The 21,392-nt window shown below is 57.0% G+C and overlaps 2 protein-coding genes across 3 annotated transcripts; both read right to left on the bottom strand.

Moving 5' to 3' along the window:
* Positions 1 to 337: 337 nt before the first annotated feature.
* On the bottom strand, positions 338 to 3,200 carry MRPL28 (mitochondrial ribosomal protein L28). The gene is made up of 5 exons (XM_066198345.1): positions 2,847 to 3,200; positions 2,590 to 2,742; positions 1,814 to 1,948; positions 1,119 to 1,205; positions 338 to 720 (listed from the first exon to the last, which is right to left on the bottom strand). Exons 1-5 carry the CDS (start codon positions 3,132 to 3,134, stop codon positions 637 to 639), a joined length of 747 nt encoding a protein of 248 aa, XP_066054442.1. The 5' UTR covers positions 3,135 to 3,200; the 3' UTR covers positions 338 to 636.
* Positions 3,201 to 3,861: 661 nt separating this feature from the next.
* PGAP6 (post-GPI attachment to proteins 6) lies at positions 3,862 to 21,043 on the bottom strand. Of its 2 annotated transcripts, XM_066198288.1 has the most exons (13): positions 20,947 to 21,043; positions 16,639 to 16,816; positions 14,942 to 15,149; positions 14,730 to 14,863; positions 14,105 to 14,370; positions 12,617 to 12,936; positions 11,790 to 11,883; positions 11,090 to 11,213; positions 10,288 to 10,424; positions 8,237 to 8,415; positions 7,277 to 7,423; positions 6,786 to 6,902; positions 3,862 to 6,330 (listed from the first exon to the last, which is right to left on the bottom strand). In XM_066198288.1, the coding sequence occupies exons 1-13, from the start codon at positions 21,041 to 21,043 to the stop codon at positions 6,034 to 6,036; spliced, it is 2,298 nt and encodes a 765-aa protein (XP_066054385.1). In that variant the 3' UTR covers positions 3,862 to 6,033. The 2 variants fall into 2 exon arrangements, with proteins under 2 accessions (XP_066054385.1, XP_066054386.1); XM_066198289.1 differs by lacking the exon at positions 20,947 to 21,043 and having other exon boundaries at positions 16,635 to 16,718.
* Positions 21,044 to 21,392: the final 349 nt, after the last annotated feature.

Here is a 21,392-nt window from a genome sequence, read left to right as displayed (position 1 = left end):
ACAACACCAGGGACTCCCAGTGCTGTTCATCAGCCTGTAATTATGGCAGGAGCTTTGCAGTCCCTTGTTGCCAGACAGCAGCAAAGGCTTCAACACCCACTTCAACTACATTTTTACAAAGTAAGATTTAAAAGTCACCAACTTACAAGAGAAACAGGGCTGTAACCCTGGGGTTAGTGAGCTGTGCTGGGGAGCTCAGCCCCAACTGCTATGGGGTTCGGGGGTCACACTTTTGGGGCACAACCATGTGGGCTGGAGGAAGCTGGGGATTGATCTAAGTTACCTTGTGCCTCACAGTCCCTGCTACAACACACTAATGAAATAAGTATCAGAGAAGTTTACTGCTATTAATATCAAAGTGTGTATTTTGTATCTCAAGTGGGCTCTCAAGCCAACGGCTTGTGCAGGCAGAAGATCCACACAGAGTCAGTCTCACACGAACTCTCAGAGCCACAGCACAGGAACTCTTTCCTCAGCCCACAGGAACAGGTCCTCACTGAATTTAGGCTGTCATGACACTTCAGGAACGTGGTGTTCACATGGCCCCTTCCCCACTGGTGTGGCTCAGGCAGCAGAGCCCCTAAAGCCCACTGCTTTGTCTGCAGCAGGGGTTTTGCTCCCAAGGTTTCTCTCCTTCTACTCCTTCTGCACTGCCTGCTGCTGTTCTTTCAGCTGGCTGACAAGCTCTTCAGCATACACCTTGAAGAGGGGCACAGGGTCCTGCAACAAAGCAGAGGATAAACCACATGAAATGGATGAACCTGAACAGCAACAAGGGGAGCCCAGGGAAGTGCTGGCAGCTAAAACCAGAGGAAGATGTGACTGGATTTTATTCAGGGGCTGAACGAGGCAACCTGTTGTGCCACAGCTGCTGCTCAGCTCTGTAACCCTCCCCCAGAGAGGGCAGGCACCTATGTGGGCATTCAGCAGCTTCCCCAGTTCTGAGAGCAGATGAGAATCATCAGTAGCTCCCAAAGATCCATCCATCCCTCCCTTCCTTTTCTTCCTCACATTGCTGCCATCAGTGTGTCCTGGAGCACGTGGGTGAGCACACCCCATGAAGAAGCTGGGTGTGCAGCCACAACACCTCAGTGCTGAGCACTGCCTCAGGAACTCACCTTTTTTTCCAGGAGCCTCTGTTTTTCTATGGCTTCTTCCAAACTCAAGCCAACCCATTCAGCTTCTTCTTCTGGGATCACAAATTCCTGTGATAAACGAAGGGGAAGGTAGCACAGTCTCTGCAGGTGACCAAGATGCAAATCCTCTACGCCCGGGACACAGACACGTGATCCCAGTGGGAACACTACTATGGACAGATCTTAAAGGCCTGCTTCCTCATTTCTAACAACCAAAGCCTACTTCCCTTCTCTCCTTTCTTCTTAGCAGGGGTTCTGCTCTCTGATCAGCTGTGTCTGCTCCTGCAATTCCTTTATGTAGTTCTGGGGCTGTTTCTCAGCACAACTCCACTCACTGTGGGTGCTGGTGGTGCTTCCATGCTGCCAACCACCACCAGCTGCACAAAACTGAACAGCACAAGGCCACTCTGGGCTCCTCCCTCCTGGGGTAGCACAAATTCTTACTGGTTTTCGTTGCAGACTCTCAGTGACCTCAGTCACAACAAAAACACTGCTTTTAGTGTCCCTAAATGACGAGCACAAAAACCAGAAGCCACAGAGAGACAAGAAAAAACCTGACGGTGTTTATATTTCATATTTATATTTCCTTGTCCCCCAGCACGGGAGCACCAACAGCAGTGATGGGTGCCCATGCAAGCAGCAGACAGCAGGGCAGGGACTGCAGGCCAGGAACCCACCTTGTACTTGTCATAGATGGCCTCTCTCCTGGCTGGATCGTCGGGGTGCAGCTCGGGGTCCCGCCGGGCCAGGCGCAGCAGCATCGTCCTCTTCAGATCCATGCCCAGCTTGGAGCACAGGTCAGCCTTGGGGGTCTGCAGGAAGGGAGCCTGGGCTCAGCCTGCACCAAGGGGGTCTCCCAGCACACTGACAGCACAGGCTCTCAGGACACACGTTGTGAAAGGGGAAAAGGTCTGTTGGATTTGTTCTGGGGACAATTTGATCACAGGTCTGAGTTTTAATATCAAAGGCTTCAGTCAAGAGGGTGTTAAAGGCTGGGAGCATTAGACCTGTGCTAAAACATTAACAGCAGCAGTTGTTCAGCCTGGAGGAGAGGAGACTGAGGGCAGAGCTCAGTGGGGGCTGCAGCTCCTCCCGAGGGGCAGCTCCGACCTCTGCTCTCTGTGACAGGGAACAGCTGGAGCTGGGCCAGGGCAGGGTCAGGCTGTACATCAGGGAAAGGTTCTCCCCCAGAGGGTGCCAGGCTCCCCAGGGAATGGGCAGAGCCCCGAGGCTGCCAGAGCTCCGGGAGCGTTTGGACAGCGCTGCCAGGGATGCCCAGGGTGGGGTTGTTGGGGTGTCTGTGCTGGGCCAGGAGCTGGACTGGGTGATCCCTGTGGTTCTATTCCCGCCTGGGATTATCTGTGCCTGAATCCCAGGACTCCGTGCCGGCCAGCCCAGGGGGCGGGCAGCGCGGGCACAGCCCTGCCCGCCGGGATCCCGCCGCCCGCGGTACCTTCAGGATGTAGAAGTCGAAGCCGAAGGCGGCGTCGATGAGGTCGAGCGTGCGCATGGTGACGGTGATGGTCAGCGTGGCGTCCAGGATCTCGCTGTAGAACTGCCGCTCGAACAGCTGCGGCTTCCACGTCTTGGGCAGCCTGGTGGAGAGCTGGGCGCGGCGCGGCCGTCAGCGGCTGCCGGGGGAGGCCCCGGTGCCGGGGGAGGCCCCGGTGCCGGCGGCGCGGGCTCGGGGGGGGGGGGCGCGGCGCTCACCTTGTCGTTGCGCGCGTAGCGGAAGCCGCGGACCCAGCCCTCGCCGCCCCAGAGCCCCTGGTCGGCGGCGGGGGGGAAGTACACGGGCACCGGCACGTCCTGCACGCGCTCGCGCTCCCCGGTGCGCGGGTTCCGCCGGTAGCGCAGGCCGTGCGGCTCCCAGTGCACGGGGGTGGGCGGCGTGTCGTCCTGCAGCGAGGCCAGGTAGTGCTGCGGCAGGCGGGCGCAGATACCCTCCCGCAGCCGCATGGCGGCCCAGAGCCGCGGCGGGAAGCGGTGCAGCGGCATCGCCCCGGCCCCGCGTCCCCCGCCCCGGCCGCACGGCCGCTCCCGCTTCCGCCCCGCGGGCCGCTAACGGGGCCGCCGCCGCCGCTCATTGGCTGGCGCGGAAGGGACACGACGGCGGCCGGGAGGGGCCGCGCCGCGCCCGCGTTTCGGCCCCGGCGAGCGCGGAGGGTGTTGGAGGGTGGCGCCGGCTCCTCCCGGCGGTGCCCGGACAGGAGCAGGGACGGGCACGAGTGAACCGCTGGAATTCCGCCTCAATGGACTCGGGGGAGCGGCTGGAGCTGCGCCAGGGCAGGCTCAGCTGGATCTGAGGGGAAGGTTCTTCCCCAGAGGGTGCTGGGCGCTGCCCAGGCTCCCCAGGGCATGGGCACGGCCCCGAGGCTGCCAGAGCTCCAGGAGCACTTGGACAATGCTCAGGCTCGGGGTGGGATTGTTGGGGGTGTCTGTGCAGGGCCGGGAATTGGAGTGGATTATCCTTGTGGGTCCCTTCCCACTCTGGACATTCAGTCATCCTGTGCGAAAGAACTTCACACCGAGGGTGGCAGAGCCCTGGAACAGCTGCCCAGGGAAGGCGTGGGGTCTCCCTCTCTGGGGACATCCCAAACCCCACCTGGACACGTTCCTGTGTCACCTGCTCCAGGTGATCCTGCCTGGGCCAGGGGAGTGGATGAGATGATCTCCAGCGTCCCCTTCAAGCCCTGTGGTTGTGTGACTGCAGCCACCAGGCGTCTGCCCGCAAATACCGTCACCTTTATTAAATTATAAAACCGTAAGCTTTAAAACTTACCATATAAAATAATCACAGGTATTAACAGCAAAGAAAAAAAATAACTTTTTTTCTTTTTTTCCCCAGACACAGGAATTTGTCCAGATTTTACCCAAAATAATTAACCCTCCCTCCTGCAGGCACCAAGGCCAGGTCAGCAGGGAGGGAGCAAAGCAAAAAATTAACAATTGAACACAAAATAAACAATCATGTCAGCGGGATTTCTTGCCCCAAAGCTTCTCCTGCTTCCAGCATGGAAATCCCTGAAGGGAAAGGCCCAATGAGGAATTATTGCTTTCAATGATAACCAGCAATACCTGGGCGTATCAGTGGCACCAGGGTCACACTGGTGGCACCTGGGTCATACTAGCAGCACCCAGGTCACACTGGGGCCACCTGGGCCACAGCGGCAGCACCTGAGTCACACCAACCTGGGTCACACTGGCAGCACTCAGGTCACCTTGGCAGTACCCAGGTTACACCAGTGGCACCCAAGTCACACTGGCAGCACTCAGGTCACACTGCTGGCACCCAGGTCCCACTGGCAGCACCCAGGCCAGGCTGGTGGCACCCGGGGCCCGGCATGGACGGCACGGCTGTGAAGGAGCGGCGGTCGCCTGCCACGGTGCTGGGGCCTGGGCACCGCTGTGCAAACCGAGATGGGGAAAAAAAAGTGCCTAAAAGTGGTAAAAGTTGGAGGAAGCCCTGAGGGCCCCATGTCCCCCTTCCCGCCGTGCTGCCCTGCGTGGCAGCAGCACAAGGAAACGCAGGGGGCACGGGTGACGGGGGGATGACGCTGCTGGGCGTGGACAAGTGTCCTTCACTTGTCCTGTGCCTGCTTAAAAAGGGGGACTTTGCTGGGGAAGGGGGGGCAGAGGGATAAAGTGCAGAGCTGAGCTGGGTGCTCTTCAAAGCAAAGAAAGAACCCCGAGGAGGCAGATCCTTCATTAAAGCTCTTTCCTCCTCAAAGCCACCTGAGGAGGGGCTCCCAGCAGCACACACCAGGCTGACACAGCTGGAACGATGTAGTTGAGCCCTTATCTGTAGAAGGATGGGCAAAGACAACTTCCCTGGTTGCCAAGTTCTGCCCTTGCTCTGTGCGTGCCCTAGAGTAAGGCTAAGGTGAGACACGCTGCAAAGGAGACCCTGGCCACCTGGGGAGCCCCTGGTGATGCTCCTGGCTGGGCTGGGACACTGCTGTGGCCTCAGGACCCTGCAGCACATCCAGGCTCCGAGGTACAGCAGGCTGGAGGAGCAGCTCAGGCACCACCCCGAACCACCTGCGCTGCCCCAGAGAGAGCCCTGCCCGTGCCAAACCCCCCGAAAAGAGGAAAACAGTGAATCCCTGAACACCATCAGCCTGGCTCCTTCCATAGCTGAAGTTAAACTCAGACTAAACCCCACACTGCTGTGGGTTTCACGGCTCTGGCCAAGATGCTGCTGCTGCCTCCTGCATGTCCCCACACGGGGTTTTTCACATTCCTGCCAGGTCTGATCCTGAATCCAGGGCCCAAGTCCCAGCCTCATTCCTTCCCCACAAAATCAGGACCAGGTAAGAGCAGCAGCACCTGTTTCAGAGGGAGAGAGGCTCCAGACCCGCAAGGAGATGGCAGCCAAGGACCCAGCACGTGTTGGGATCAGCTCCCTCCCTCCCCACCAGCACCAAGGGCACTCAGCAGCCTTTGCTCCCCAGAACAGAAGAAATGTGTTCTTCTCTTGGGTCCAAGTGCTGACTGCAGGATGGCAGGGGAGGTCCCTGTCCCACATCCTCTACCAGGATGGGGTGCAGAGAAGAGCCCAGCAGCCAAAGCCTTGGCTCCAGCTCAGTGTGGGCTAAGCTCAAGCCTTATGAATGCAGCAGCGGGGGAAGAAGGGTTGGCGATTTCCCCCAGGGCTATGGGGAGGTGGGGGACAAGATCTTGAACCATGAAGAGCCTGCCCCACCCCAGCAGAAAAGCAGAGGTGGCCTCAAACTTGCCTCCACAAGACCAGCCCAGACCATCTTCATCTTTAAACCCAGTCCACGCTGCGCCCTCCTGTCCAGGGAACGAGCACGTGAGAGCACTGACGACGTGCGAGGGGCAGCCACGGCCAAGAGCAGCTTCCCCATCCCTCCACCCCTGCGACCAGGACAGGTCAGGTCACAGCATAGAGCTCCTCACGGTCGTTCTGGCAGATCTGATAGCGACACGTGAGCTTCTGGGACCAGGCCCAGGGCTTCTTATGCTTGTCCCGAGGAGGGAGCAAGAAAGCGACGCTGCAAGCCACCAGCACGTGCCAGATGCTGTGGGTGTAGTAATAGTTCTCATTGGTTTCCATGAAAGCGTACACTGAGATGGCAATGAAAGCCAAGGTGATCCCTGGGAGGAGGTAGAAAACCCAGCGCTTCCACGAGGAGGGGTAGCAGTGCCTGCGCTTTGCTCCGTGGTGAACCTGGGGGATCAGAGCACACGGGGGTTAAGCAGCCAAGCAGAGGCTGGGGCAGGGGGGGGAACTAGACCCCAGAGCATCTGCTGACCTCCCGGGAGGAATTGCTGTCCCTGAGGAATTCAGCTCCCCCGCTGCTTGGGCCCATCTCTGCTGTGCAAAAGCCCCCCAAGAGCTGAGGCACCAGAGCCCAGCACAGGTGCTACAGCTCCTGCCCTGGGCCAAGCCACAGCCCATGTTTTGGGACAGCACCAGAGCTCCAGGTCTGAGACCCAGAACCAGGGGATTTCTCAGCTACTGCAGGGCTGGAAGGTGAATCCCTTACCCTGCTCCCTCCACCTGGGTGTTTCAGGGTTTCAAGCCATGCCTGTGGATGGGCTGGAGCCTTGGGCCTGCTCTACCAGCACTATTCCTCATGGGGAGCAAAGGGCAGCAGGTCCTGCCTGGCTGCCCTCACTTACCCACGCTGTAACCATGATGACGAGGGCGAAGAGGCAGGGACCCATCATGTTCCACACCCCTCTGCGGTCCAGCTGCAGGGACATGGCAATTAAGAGGGTCCCCAAGACGAAAAGGACCTGGAAAAGAGACACCACCACTACTGTCAGGAGCTCATCTGTTGAGAGAGTACATGCCAGAGGCAAGGACAACCTCTTCTTCTGGCCTCCCAGCTCCGCATCCACACAAGAGTCAGGAAGAACACCTTCAAGGAAGAGAAGCCACTGAACCCATGAACCTTTACCCCAAATCTCAGGGGAAATCTTTAGGCCCAGCCCCTACAAGCACGCAGGCTCACGAGCCAAACTGCTGGGACAAAACAACCCAGGGTGGCATTGGGTGACAAACAGGCTTTGTCACCCAGCCGTGTCATTACAACACAGCGGTGAGAGGGCTCAGCGTGGCCACTCGTGGCTTGGTCTGGCTGGGCCACGTGGGGTCAGGTGACACTCACATATTTCAGGATCTTCTTGAGGCGGGCCATGCAGAGGATGGTGACCCAGATGGACACCACGGAGCCCAGGAAGTCGCAGTACTGCAGGGTGTCGTAGTCCATGATGCACATCACGGCCACGCCCGGCTGGTCGCACGCGTGGTAGAACTGCGGCCGGGGACAAAAGCAAAGGTCAGCGTGAGGCCAGCAGCACCACATGGCTCTCTGGGAAGGGGAGGCAGGAGAAGGCTCAGCCCACAGGCAGGGTCCCTCCTGCAGTGGCTCCAGGAAGCTCCACCAAACCACTGTGGCATTATGGAAAGCAGGTGAGACATTTATGGAAAGCAGGCACCCTGCACTGTCCCAGCAGCTCTGAAAGGGCAGGACAGAGTGCTGGAGCGAGTCCAGAGGAGGGACATGGAGTTGATACGGGGACTGAAGCACCTGCTCTATGAAGATGGGCTGAGAAAGTTGGGGCTGTTCACCCTGGAGAAGGTTGCATGGAGAGCTCATAGCACCTTCCAGCATCTGAAGGGGGCTACAGGGAAACTGGAGAGGGATTCTTCTCAGGAACTGGAGTGATGGGACAAGGACTAATGGGTCCAAATTGAAAGAGGGGAAATTCAGGTTAGGTATTAGGAGAAATTTTTCTGTGAGCATGGCGAGACACTGAAACAGGTTCCCCAGGGCGGTTGTTGATGCCCCAGCCCTGGAAGCATATCAAAGCCAGGTTTGGATAAGGCCGTGAGCAACCAGGTCTAGTGGGAGGTGTCCCTGTCCATGGAACTAGGTGATTTATAAGGTCCATTCCAACTCTTTAACATTCCTGGATACTACAATGTGCCCATGGAGGTGCTTGTCCAGTGAACCCAGAAGCTCCTTGTGGAGCTCCAGGATGGGCTGCTCCATCAAGGACTTGATTCTGGCGCAGCATTCCCCGAGCTCAGGGGGAGGTGTCAGGGGACACAAGGCAGTCCCTACCGTGGAGAAGAACATGGTGTAGGTGTAGACAGAGGCCTCCACCAGGTAGAAGCGATAGACAGCGACTGCAATGGCAGGCAGGAACATGAGGTTGCTCAGGGTGAGCAGGAGCGTGGCCAAGTTCTGTGTGCCCACGCTCTGGGCCTTGGTGTCATCTGTGCAGCTCCAGCCGCCCCAACCTGCGGACAGACAGGCTTCTGTGGATCTCAAAGGCCCTGCCTTGTCCTTCCCCAGCAACCAGCAGGAGCCTGGCATGCCTGAGAAGGAGCAATCCCACACCCAGACTGTCCCTGAGCCTCTTCTCCATCAGCCTCTCACGCTCCTGCTCTCAGGGTGGTCTCATTACTCGTCACGCTGCTGTGGGAAGATGGGGAACCCCAGCAGAGCCCTGTGGCTGCCCTGAGGACATTCCCCAGGTTGTCCTCATGTAGCAGAGACCATCCTACATCCAGACTGGTACTTTACATCCCTGCAGTAACTCAGCACACATGCTACTTGCTGATGGAACACCAAGCACTCAAGGTTCAGATGCTTCATGTGATGGTGTAAGTTGGGTGCAAGATCCCTGCAGATCCCGGGAATCAGGTGGAGGATGATCCCCAGCACTGAGGAAGCCACTGGGCTCCTCTCCTACCAGCTGTCATAGCAAGGCAGACCCAAAACCGGGTCAGGGTGCTCTGGATCTTCCCCAGCTGACTTTTGAAGATCTCCAAGGATGGAGACCTGGAACCTGTGCCAAAACAAACAGCTCTGAAGGGGGGAAAAGTGTGTCTTCTTCAATTTAGGTGAAAATTTCCTTTCTGCAGCCAGTGTGTGTGGCCTCTTGCCCTTTCCTTGTGCTCACCCTGCATAGCTGGCTCCAGGGTCCCCTCTGTGGGCAGCAGAAAGTGTGATTGGTCCCACTCCAGCTCCTCTTCCACAGGCTGAACAAACCCACTGCCTCAGCCCATGGTGACATCCAGGGCTGCACAGGAGACTGGGAGTGAAAATATCCTAAAGGACAGTGCCTGACACAAACCACAATTCTCACCCTCTGACTGGATACCAAGGACTGAACTGAGGCAATCTCTACAAACACAAATCTGCCTCTTATTTTTTAAAATTATTTAAATTATTTTAATTAAAGATTAGGATGCCCATTCCCTCCTTTTGAAAAAAAGGAGGTCAGCCACAGAGCAGCTGGGGTATGTGCAGGAACTCCATGGTCAAGAAGCAGAGTTAACAGCAGCATCGATCCCATTCCAGAGTCACTGGAACCCACAGCAGCAGCTCTGCCCTGTGCTGGCTCCCTGCCAGGCAGAGCCCAGGGAACCTGCTTTCTCTGGTTTATTTCTGGGTCACGAATATGCAGATGGGGCATTTTGCTTGCAGTGATTCAGCGGAAAGCTGTCCTCAGCCTGATTCCCCAGTTCCCTTAAGGTGCTCTGTGCTTCCCAGAACCTGGCAGCCCTCAGGGAAATTGGGATGATGCTCTCCATCTCGCTCCTCACCCATCATCAGCACTGCAGCAGGCAGGTCCTGGCTCAGGCCCAGAGCACCAGGAGCCACGTTTTGCCTTGTCCTTCTGCTGAGAACAGGTGCACAGACCCACCCAAGCACAGCAGAGCTCATCTTCCCTACACCACAGACTTCCCAGGCCATTAAGATAATTAGGAGCTGACACAGATATTCCTCCTCCAGGGGCACCTCTGAGTCTGAGGCTCTTGGCAGGAGACACACAGGGACCGCAGCCTGGCCCCATCGCATCTCGTACCAGGAACCTACACAACAAACCTCCCCTGACAGGCACAGGCTCTGACACAGGCATCTTCAGGCACCCTGATCTCTCTGGGGATGCTCAGAAGCACTTCTCCAAGCCCTGGGGGAACTCCAAGCCGCCCTCATCCCAATCCCCCAACACCTCTGGGCTGCTTCCCAGAACTTTGCTTCCCCAGGCACTGTGACACCGCCAGCCATAGCAGACCCCAGGCTCCCCCACTCAAACACCAGCATGTTAAATTGTGTGGTCCCCTCGGGGAGGATGGCAAAGCTCCCCAGGAGGAGGCACTCACCAGCCTTGCAGCTGCAGCCAGCATAGAGGTATCCGTGTCTGCGCAGGAGGCTGCACTGCCCGTAGGGGCCGCAGTCGTTGAAGCAGGGGGTGAGGTACGCGAACACCGTCACTTTGGCTTCGGCACTGCAGCATTCCCTGCAAGGACAGCACGTCCCCGTGGTGCCACAGCCCTGGGGGCAGCCCTGGGCCCTGCTCCCAATGGCCAGGCCACGCTCCTGCCCGCAAGCTCCCCGGTGTTTTGGGATCTGCTCCATCCCTCCCAAGAGCCAGGAGCAGAGCCTGCTCCCTCACCACTGGGGCTGCCAAACTGATGTCCAGGTGGGTGTCAGCTCTCCGCAGACCCCCATGGCAGACCCCAGTGCCCGTGACTGTCCTCAGGATCAGTGTCACCAGTGCTGTTTTGCATCATGCACTTGGCTCCTTACACAAGAAGTCAGCAAGAACGCAAACTGCAGGCATTCAGGCACAGCTGCCTGCACCTTAGAGACCTCCCAGAAGGGTAAGAGCAATTATTTCCCAATTTATCACTGCTGAATCCACCTGGGGAAGGGGAAGCTCACCTAGGCAGGCTCTGCTATCTGCTATCTACATGAGCTGTGCCAGCTCAGCATCAAACAAGCTGCTTGGGTGCTCACAAGGGAGCAAGTGAGCAGGGCCAGCCACCTCCTTGTCCCTCTGCAGCCACAGTTCAACTGTCACCAGGTGAGAGGAGCCCACAGCCCAAACAAGAGGACAGGGAGTCAGGTTTGGTCACACAAGCCAAGGGCGGTGGGATGTAGTGGGAGGATATCCAGACTCACCCCTGTCCCTTGGGGCAGAGGAGCTGCAGGGACAGGAACCAGTCATCTGTCTGTGGGTACAGGACAATCAGCATCGCTTCCGCAGAGGACGTGCTCACACTCAGAGGGTAGCCCTGGGAAAAAGCTGAAAGAAAAGAGGGTGCTGTGACATGCCAGAGCTTGAGGAGAAGGGCCCACAGCAATCCCAGGCTGAGACTGACCACACAGGAAACAGCTGCCTCCTGTGGCTCCTTGCTCCCATGCTCAGGAGGCACCAGGGGCATGGACAGGACCCCTGCTCTCAAGACCCTTTTTCTTGAGATCTCAATATTTTCTTTCATCTCAGTTCCTGGTATGTAACTGGGCAGCACAGGGCACCTAGAATAGCCGGTTTTCTTGGCTGGTCCTCCAGTGCACAGCTTAGCTGCTTTGCATACCAGCAGTTCTTTCACCATCCCCAAACCTCCTGCCAACAAGGCTGGAAGAGCCCCAGATGGTAACCAGACCTTCCTTTGGTGGAGGCTCGTGGTGCCAAGACCACCAGCTGCACCCCAGCACCCTGGGAATGTGCCAGCACAAAGACCTCATGAGGGTTTGTGCAAAAACCAGTTTCTTTGGGACACACCATGAAGTCCTGAGTCAGTTAACAACTTGCCAGGTCTAAAAGCAGAGCCCAGGGATGACACAGCTGAGCTGGTGGCAGTGCCATCATCCCTCCTACCTGTGCTGCAGTTCTGTGTGGCGTTGAGGGACAGCACTGGTGAAGCAGCACTCACGCAGGCTGCCACGGTGGCATTGGCCAGGCTCACAGATGTCTGTGCAAACAGAGCAGTGTCCCACGTTAGAGTGTCTCCATGCCATGCCCCTGCACCATTCCTCTCCTAGTGCCCATGGGACAATAAATCCTAAATCTTTCAGGTCAAGTCACCCATCAATTCAGGTTTCTGTTTCACTGGACTTTGTGCTACCACTGTGTTGTGTCATGGCTGAGAGGCGAGACACTCTCTTGGGGGATCCTGTCAGGGGAACTGCCCCAAAGCTGGGATATCCACACATCATTTCAGCACCAGCACAGGGGAGACACAAGCCAGAGTCTGCAGAACATCTGGGCTGAGCCCTGGTCCAGCCCTCAAGAAGTTTCATGGGGTTTCAGGGGGCTGATTTTGGTTGTGGTGGGGTGTCACTGAAGGAGCCTGGGAATCAGTGACTTGGACAGGAACATCCCTGAGTTCTCCTGCTCAGCCTCCTCTCCTGGTGGCAAGGTGCCAGGCTCCCATGGAGAAGATGGCATTGCAGCTGCTTTCCATTTTGTCTCCTCTGCGTCACTGCTGCCACATGCCGCAGGCTTGTGGCATTTGAATTGGAGCTGGCAGGTGGGACATGCTGGAAGCAGCTAAAAAAGGCTCAGAGTATTTTGTAACAACAAAAAAAGAGAAACAGTCCCACGGCACCTACAACCTCCAGGGTATGCAGGAGCAGGGATAATCCCTGCCCAGGCGACACAATCCCTGCCCAGGGGACACAAACCCGCCCCATCAGCCTGCGCACCTTGTTGAGCAGCAGATTGAGCACCAGGGATCCCCCGCTGTCCATGCCCGTGTTGAGGTTGAGCAGGAGCAGGGTGGGGGACAGGGAGCTCACGGGCACACTGGGGCCGTTCAGGAGCCGGTAGCGCACGGACACCACATCCAGGTCCTCCCTCACCACAGGCTGGCTCTGCAGGCAGGAGCTCCGTGGGCCGGACGCGTTGCGTGGAGCCTCTCCTGCAGCTGGAGCAGAGCTGCCTGCTGCTCCTGGTCTGGCACCAGCCTGGCTCTGGTTTAGGCTGATGAAGTTAAGGAAGGAACTGGCGCTTCCCGGTCTGCAAACTAGAGCAAAAAAGGAGAGGAATCGGCACAGCCAGGTCTGGCACCTCACCCAGGCAGGACCCCAGCAGGTCCAGTGACAAAGGACAACACAGTGTCCAAGGGACAGCACAAACTGGGGGGTTTCAGGTGGTTCATGCCCTGCATGAACTGTCCCTGAGAAGCCATCTTTGCAGGAGGAGCACCCACAAGCTGGGACACTGCTGGGAGCCAGACAGTGGTACAGTGGGTGGAAGCACCCTAGAGCTGCAGGGAAGGGGGAAGAGAAGAAGGGATAACACAGCACCATCAAGGTGCCCAGGGAGCGCTCACTCGCCAGCAGCAGAGCTCAGCACTCAGCTGTCCCACAGCCACAGGCTGCACCAAAGTCTCTCCCAGCTCCCCATATGTGAGCAAACAAAGCTGAGCAGGAGGGAGAAGCCAACCCAGTGGAGCTACGGGCACAGGCCATCGCCCTGTGGCAGATGGAGCTGGATGGGACACTTGGAGTCCCACTGCTGGAGACTGTCCATTGCTCCCAGAGACTCCAGTACTACCTTCTAACACCTCTGCTGCCAGTGGCAGGTCGTCCAGCACACAGGATGAGGCTCTGCTTTGAAGAGGAGGTGGCAGAAGAAAACTTCAAAAATGTACCTAGTTGGTGAGCTTCCAGCAGTCAAACAGGGATTATGATTATGTAATAGGTGCAAACGTGCTTTTCACAGCCACAAAGACCTTGTGACCACCTGAGCCACACAGTGCCACTGGAAGTGGTGACATCCCCTTACTACAACCCCAGACATTTCCCCAAGTAAACCTCTCTGAGGTGATTTCCTGTCTCTAGCCTGCTCTTGGCCAATTAGTAGTCAACACAGCCTCAGTCTGGTGTACCGCAGAAAACTATTTCCCCACCAAATTTTAAGCCACTGCTTCCCAAACAACCTTTAGAAAAATAACACTGAACTTTTCAGGTGTTTCCAAACAGGCAGCTCTAGGAAAAGCCTCTCTGGGGTGAACACCAGAGTTTTCAATTTTATCCCCAAAGCAAAAACTAAGGAGTCCAAGAAGAGGCAAGCAGCCTGATGGGGCGCATAGACCATCACAGCCAGGCACCCAAAGACCCAGCGGGGACACAGCACACACAGAGCTCCCTCTGGTCTTTCCCTCACAGCTAAAGGACATGGAATCCCACCTGTGAAAGAAGCCAGCATCTCCACCGACACGCTGGCGTTGGCAGTGCCGAGGCTCTCCACCATGATCTGCAGCCACTTCTCCCAGGGGGGAGAATCCAGGGCCAGGCTGCAGTTGATGCTCCCCGTGCAGGTGAGGCTCCTCTGGAAGGACTGGGGCAGGGTGATGGAGCCCAGCAGCACCCGCACGGCGCAGGCTCTCTGCTCGCTGGTGACGCAGCTGCTCAGCTGGAACCGCATCCCTGCAGCGTGTTTGGGAACGAAGACCCTGCGGGGACAGGGAGCAGCAGTTGGCAGAGCTTCTACTCCCAACACAAGCCAGGCCCCCAGGGCTTTGTGACAAAACCTAGACTGCCCTGGTTGGTGCTGTGAAAATCCTTCCCAAGGCAAACATCTGGAAGAACTAAAATTCCTGCAGTTGAATCTATGACCACCTGGGAAGAGTCAGAGAAGGGTGCTCGTGTGCTCCCCGTGCAGACCCTACCACTGCTGCAGGGAGCTCAGCAACAGGCTCAGAGACCCCCCAGCTCCAGCCCCACGTGGGAACAACACTGACTTCCCCATGGCAGCTCGTGGGAAATCCCACCCCACCATGCCCTCAGTTGCCCACCCGCTGTTCCCACTCACTTGACATGCAGTGGCTTAGCAGGCGAGACAACGGTGTGTGGCATGGGGACACCAGGCTCCAGGACAGGCATATCAGTGAGTCTGAGCACAAACATATCTGCCTGGAACATATAGGGGCATGGAGTGGAGAAACCCTGCAGGAGGGGAGAGCACAGGGGTCAGGTGTGGTCGTGATGAGACACCCGGGGCAGGGCACTGGGCAGGACCCTCACCTTCACCTCGATCCTGCCCGCGGCCTGGGGCAGGTGGGCGGCGATGAACCAGTCCCCAGCAGCGGGGGTGGTGACGTTGACAAAGGTGGTGTTCTGCACAGCCCTGCTCAGGCTGATGCTGATGTTGTAGGAGGGACGGACGGTGGCGTTGGCAGGAAAGCGAGTGCCCAGCGGGTTGATGACGGGAGGGGCTCCGTGCCGAAAGTGCCTGACAGGGAAACCACAGCGAGAGCAAACTCAGGGATGTACAGACACTGGCAGGATAAACTGGGATACAAACTGGCCTGGGACTGGAAAAGGAACAGGCTGGAAAACCCCACATTTTCAAGTGGAGTCATCATTTTCATTTGGTGAGGATTGGCTGCTATTGGCTCATCTGGGATTTATTTAGAGATTGGTTTAACTTGGCAGCTTATTAAGATTTACAGAGCTCCGTCAAGCCTGGAAACAAATTTCCAACACTTGATAAGGCTAAGCCCCACCCACAGACTACTGCTTTATAACCATGAGCAAATTCCCCATATAGGGAAAATCTTCCACAAAGAACTTAAATTTTCTAGCTAAGATCTGCATCTTCCCATTTCCTCTTTTAAGGAAGGCAAATAGACCGACTGAAAAGACACTTTCCAAGGAAGGCCCATGTTACAGACTTCAGTACAGCAGCTCTTCTGCTTTCCAGATAAGCATTTGAAGTAGCAGAAACACACAGAGCTGAGGAATGTGGGAGATATTTATTCAGTCAATTTGGCATTTAATTCGATTGCTTTTGGACTGCACTGCAACAGGTCCAGCAAGTAGACATGACAGGTGATATGTTATTACTCCTTGGGGCTTATCTGGTTTAGCCATCACTTCTTGGATTATTGTTTAGCTGCTGCCTTGTTCTTCATGACCCCAAACTACTGGAAACCTTTCTGGCAAGCAGAAAGCAGGAAGATAATCTGTGCCAGGCTGCTCAGGAACAACTAGGAGTGCCAGACTCCTCAGCACAGACCAGGGAAGCACAAGCCAACCAGCTTCAGTCACTCTGAGATCTCTGTGGAAGGGGTGGCAGAGACCCATGTGGCTCCATAGGCACAAGTTGCTGAGGAAGCTGGGTGTCCCCCAAAGATAAAGCTCAAAATCTGGCAAGTTTTGGACCTAAAATCCTTCAGCAAGTCAAGTACTGTTTTAACCAGCATTTCTTTCACTGGCATTGAGTTTGCAGCCTTCTCATGCTCCTGTATCCACATGACACCACATTCCTCTCCTGTCTCTGCTCCACGCTCCTCACAAAGTGCCCCCAAATCTCCTCAGTTCTTCTGCACTGGGCAGTTTGCCCATCTCCAACCAGTTCGGGTCTGCTCGAGTCCCTTGTAGTCCTGCCACATCCTTTGGCACCATGTGCAGGTTCTGCCAGGCCAGGAACACCTCTGAGCAGCACATCTGCCTCACTGTGAAGCTCTCTCCAGTGTCCTAAGGGGTCTCTTGGACACCACACCTGACAGGCAGCCCCAGATCCACTGCTAACATTAACACAAAACACTCCTATAGGTTTGAACACAGATCCAATCCTGACACTACAAGAAGAAGAAGAAACTACAGCTCCTGCAGCTGAGGAACTGCCCAGCCTCCACAACCAACCAACCCCAGCCACCCTGAGTGACCAGGACAAGGAGACAAGAAGGCCACAAGGACAAGCCCTGGCACATACATACACAGTGATCTCCATGCTGGTGCACTCGGGGCCTTTCCCCCGGGATGCCTGCAGGAGCCAGCGCAGCAGCACGGTGTCCTCTGGCACGTGGAAGTGGAAGAGCTTGGCATTCCCATACCAGCTGTAGAAGGACAGCTTCTGTGCACTCTGAGAGAAGTACTCGGAGACATACAGGGAGTCTGGAAGGGAGAGAGCACAGCAGTTGGTGGAGGAGCTGCTGGGGGCAAGCTGCAGGGCTTTATCCACCCACAGAAGCACACAGGAGGCTTAACGCTTCTTAGAAAAGTGCACTTTGTGTCCCTGATTTCTCATTCCAGTCCCATTAGACACGCGGTGATTCGTGCACCTCCAGCCGGAACCACCCACATGCCCGCTATAAAACCATTACCCTGAACCAGGGATGAACAAACAGATGCCTAAACTACACTCTGAGAAACGTGCCCTGAAGATAAGAGATCACCAGAGACACTAAGGCGGACAAAAAGGTCAGGAGGAAAGGTTGATGGCAGAAGGAAGGGTGATGGAAGAGGCAGCAGGAAGCCCTGGGGCACAGCAGATGGGTGCAGGCAGCACAGGGGTGCCCTGTGCCCCAGCAGCAGTTTATGGTGAAAGAGGCAAGAGCTGTGCCCTTGTCTTCTGCTGAGCACATGGGCCGATGTTTTACATGGGCAGAGAGTCAAGGGACAAGGGGGGATGATTTTAAACTGAAGGAGGGCAGATTTAGATTGGGTGTTAGGAGGAAATTCTCCCCTGTGGGGGTGGTGAGGCACAGGCTGCCCAGAGAAGCTGTGGCTGCCCCATCCCTGGAAGAGTCCAAGGCCAGGTTGGATAGAGCTTGGATCAGCCTGGTCTGGTGGAAGGTGTCCCTGCCCATGAGATGATCTTTAAAGGCCCCTTCCAACCCAAACCATTCTGTGGTTATGCATTTACCCAGCTCAGGACACAGGCACTGCCTTCCTGTGACACACAACACTATGAAAATTCATGTGCTGCCAATGTCACATCCTGTGACACACAACACTATGAAAATTCATGTGCTGCCAGTGTAACTCTTTCAGACATACCTACTAAAGCCTAATGATTTTCCTAGCTGGAAGAAAGGCTGCTGGGATAGTGAGAACAGCCCCAGGGTAGGCTGAAAGGGTGTGTAAGAGGACAACAGCTACTCAGTCAAAGTGCCATCAGGACGAACTAGATCCCTCTGCCCAGCTATACACCTACAGATCACCCTCAGCAAAATTATACATTACCCAAACCAGCCAGACTGCAGCTCAGGGCTGAAAAAGAAGCAGCTCACCAGTAGAGAAAGGGATAAACTGCACAGAGACAGCAGAGACAAGGCCATCCAAAACCAAGGTTTGCAACACTCAGCAAGAAGGTAGAAGCTTTTGTCTTCACATGTCTGTGGAGTGCTTCCTGATGCTCCTTTCCCACTCTAGAATCCCCAGAGCGGGGAGAAAGTGTGGCACCTTTCAGAGGCTGATTCCTCATTTCTATCAGAGAATGGCAGTGAGGCTCAGTTAACTTGCCTTCCCTCAAGGCTGCACAGGGTCGTGCTGGAAACACAGAGGACCCAACTGTGTGTAACACAGACGGCACAGAGAGAGGAAAACAATCCTCAGGCAGGACCAGATCCTAGGAACAAACTTCCTGCTGGGAGGAATCTAATCCTAGCAGGAGCTACGATTCATGCCCAAAGGAGGACGCTGGCCGGCCCGGCCGGCACCGGCACTGCGAGGGGACAGGAACGGTAATCGTGGGTTTAACTCCTTGGCAACTTTCCAAGCCAAAGCCTTCGGGCGTCCTGCAAGCCCAGAGGGGAAAGGAAAGGAGGAAACAGGAAAGCGAGAAATACCAGCCACACAGGGCAGCTGGAGGATTTGCTCCTGGAGGAAGAGTGTGGCTGCCTGACCTTGCCGGAGGGGCTGCCCCGGCCCCGCACCCACGGGGGCAGCCAAGGGAGCAGAGCTCGCAGCACCTCCGTGCACTGAGCCAGGAAAGGCCGGGGGAAAAGTGAGCCCTGAGCAGGACAGCCAAGAGGCCACAGCCCCTGGGCAGAGCTGTCCCAGTGCAGTCCCCAGGCCGGGGTCACCCTGCTCTCCAGGCCAGCAAGGAGCAGAGACCACAAAAGGGGCTTTTCAAACCGATGCTCCCTGGCTGAAACGCCAGCGCAGTGCGTGGGTACTGTGGATAAGAGCTGACTGTAATCCCTGAAAGGCCAGGGACATTTCCCACACCGGGGCTATGGAAAGGAGCAGGCTTTCATCAGTGGTGTCTGTAGCCCCAGCACACTCCCCACGCACTTGGCACGCTCGTTTCTGGCAGTCCATGGGGACATTTGGGCACAGGATGAGGGTAGGCATGGACACAAAGTGTGAACAGAGCTGGGAGAGCCCCAGTCCTTGTCCACACAACAGGTCCCATCAGACAACCTACAACCTGCCCCAACCCCACCAGCTGTCAGCTGGGCTACCACCAATCCTGCACGTCCTCACGAAGCCAAGGCTCCATTTGTGTGGGTTTGGGGGAAGAGAGGGCAGGCCAACTGCTAAATTAAAAACTCCAGCAATCAGCAGTGCTCTTTATTAAGGACTGGTCAATTATGTGGAGCGAGCTCAAGAGCATTTCCAGGTCAGAGCAGGCAGACCTGCCCTGCCCACGCACTGCCTGTCACCAGGTAAGCACCATCTGGGGCTGAGGAGAAAGTCCACTGACAAAGAAGACAAAGGGCTCCTTCTGGTGACAAGGGCTGAGCCCCTGCTCACAGTTGTGCTGGGCACCCAGAGCTGCGCCAGCAATCTGGTATATGGCTCCCTCCGCCCAGGCTGACAAGGAAATACCACAGATAAGCGGAACATCAGCTCGGAAAAGCCTGAAAGACAGGTCACTGCAGCCGGAGCGTGTGCTCTGGCAGCCCATTTGCGTCAAGAGAGAGTTCTCTGGCATGTGCTCTGCTCTGATGGCCATCCCCATCTATTCAGTCTGTTCCCCACCAGCATAGCAACACCTGGAAAGTCCCATTTGACTGTTTCATGATGTGAAACAAGCTTTAAACTGAGAAAGAGACACATCCAGTGGATGGTGTTTTCCATCCTCTTCCATACAGATTTTGCACAAGCAGATTTCAAACGTATTGTGCAAAAAACAAGTGTTTTAAGACAAGGAACAGAACGCGGCAGAATCCCTGATGCACAGAGACACATTATTTCAATTTCAGAGTAAAGAGTCACCTGCTGCAGCTTGGGTTTGTTTGTCCAAAGATGATCTCATGGTAGTTTTGACTGCGGGTTTCACAGGGCACCCCATCAAAGGGATGAAGCCCTCATTTCAAAGCAGACACTGTCTAAAGCTACAGAGTTGATGAGCCTGACTCAAGGAAAGACTGGGCTATGTTGCAGGATGTTTTCCCACTTACAATGTAACAGAAATCCCGTTCCTTTATCCCGGGTCTAAAATAAACCTACAAATGTTGCAGAACAAGGACCCCTCGCTCCCCTGGGGAGCAGCTGACCTTTGCCAGCGCCCAGATGTGACCCTACAGAGGCATTCCCTACGGAGGCATTCCCTACAGAGGCATTCCCGCAGCCGGCGGGACGGCGCCGGGACAAACCCAGCACCACACCTGAGGCGCAGGGGAGCTCTCCAGGGCTGGGAACCCAGCGAGCAGGATGCCAGAGCAGGGTGGGCCTGGGGCACGGGGCCATCTCACCCGTGGCTCCCCGAGAACCTCACGCTCTGCGGACTGCGAGGAAGCGATAACCACCATCAACAAGATATCCACGGGCAGAACGAGCCCACCTCCGGGACGGGAGGAGCAGGTGAACCACCTCACCTCCCCAGAGCTCTCCACCGCCACAGCAGCTCCAGAGGGGGGGCACAGTCCCCGCGGGACCCCAGACCCACCGCTCTCCCCAAAGCCCCGCTCCCATCCCATCCATCCACCCGTCTGCATGCACTGCAAGTAAAGTAACCTGAAAACAAGGCAAACCCAAGGAAAACAACCGCTGCCAACACAGCAGAACCCTCTGCGAGTGGCCTGACCTCGCACGGCTCCGCAGGGCCGGCACAAGCGCTGCTCCTCGTGGATGCTCCAGAGCCCCCGACTCCCCCGGGAAAGCACGAAGCCATCCCAAAGTCACTGCAGATCCACCCCGCCGGCAGCCGCGACACCCGGGCCGGCTCCCGGGGCTCCCGTCAACATCACCCTCCGCTTTCCCCCCGCCGCCTCTGCCCCCCGAGACCCCGCCGGCCGCCCCCCGCCGTGCCCCGGCCCCGCGGATCGCCCCTCTCCGGCGCCGCCGGCACTCACCGGGGCCGGTGCGGTTGGCGCGGCCGGCGGGCAGCGCCAGGAGCTGCAGCAGCAGCAGCAGCAGCCGCGGCTGGGGCGGCCCGGCTGCCCCGGCCATGGCCGCCCGCCGCTGCCCCGGCCCCGCCGCCCGCCCCGCAGCGCCGCCGCCGCCGCCGCCGCTTCCGCCGCCCGCCCCGCCCCGGCCCGGCCCGGCCCGGCCCCCGGCCCGCCCCCCGCCGCACCGGGAGCGACGAACCGGGAGCGACGGACCGGGAGGGACGGACGCGGCTGCTGGTCCCACCCGAGCGCACCGCCCCGCTCCATCCCGCGAGCCCACGGGATGCGCCTGGCGAGTCGGAGCATCCGAATCAGAATGAGCAGGCTGGAAGAGACCTCTGAGACCGTCAAGTCCAACCCAACCCTAACCTCAACTAAACCATGGCGCCAAGCGCCACATCCAGTCTTTT

The sequence above is a fragment of the Chamaea fasciata genome, unplaced genomic scaffold (genome assembly GCF_029207755.1).
Source record: "Chamaea fasciata isolate MVZ Bird 193981 ecotype frontalis unplaced genomic scaffold, bChaFas1.0.hap1 SCAF_16, whole genome shotgun sequence".
Lineage (NCBI taxonomy): Eukaryota > Metazoa > Chordata > Aves > Passeriformes > Sylviidae > Chamaea > Chamaea fasciata.
This window is presented reverse-complemented; position numbering and strand designations above follow the sequence as displayed.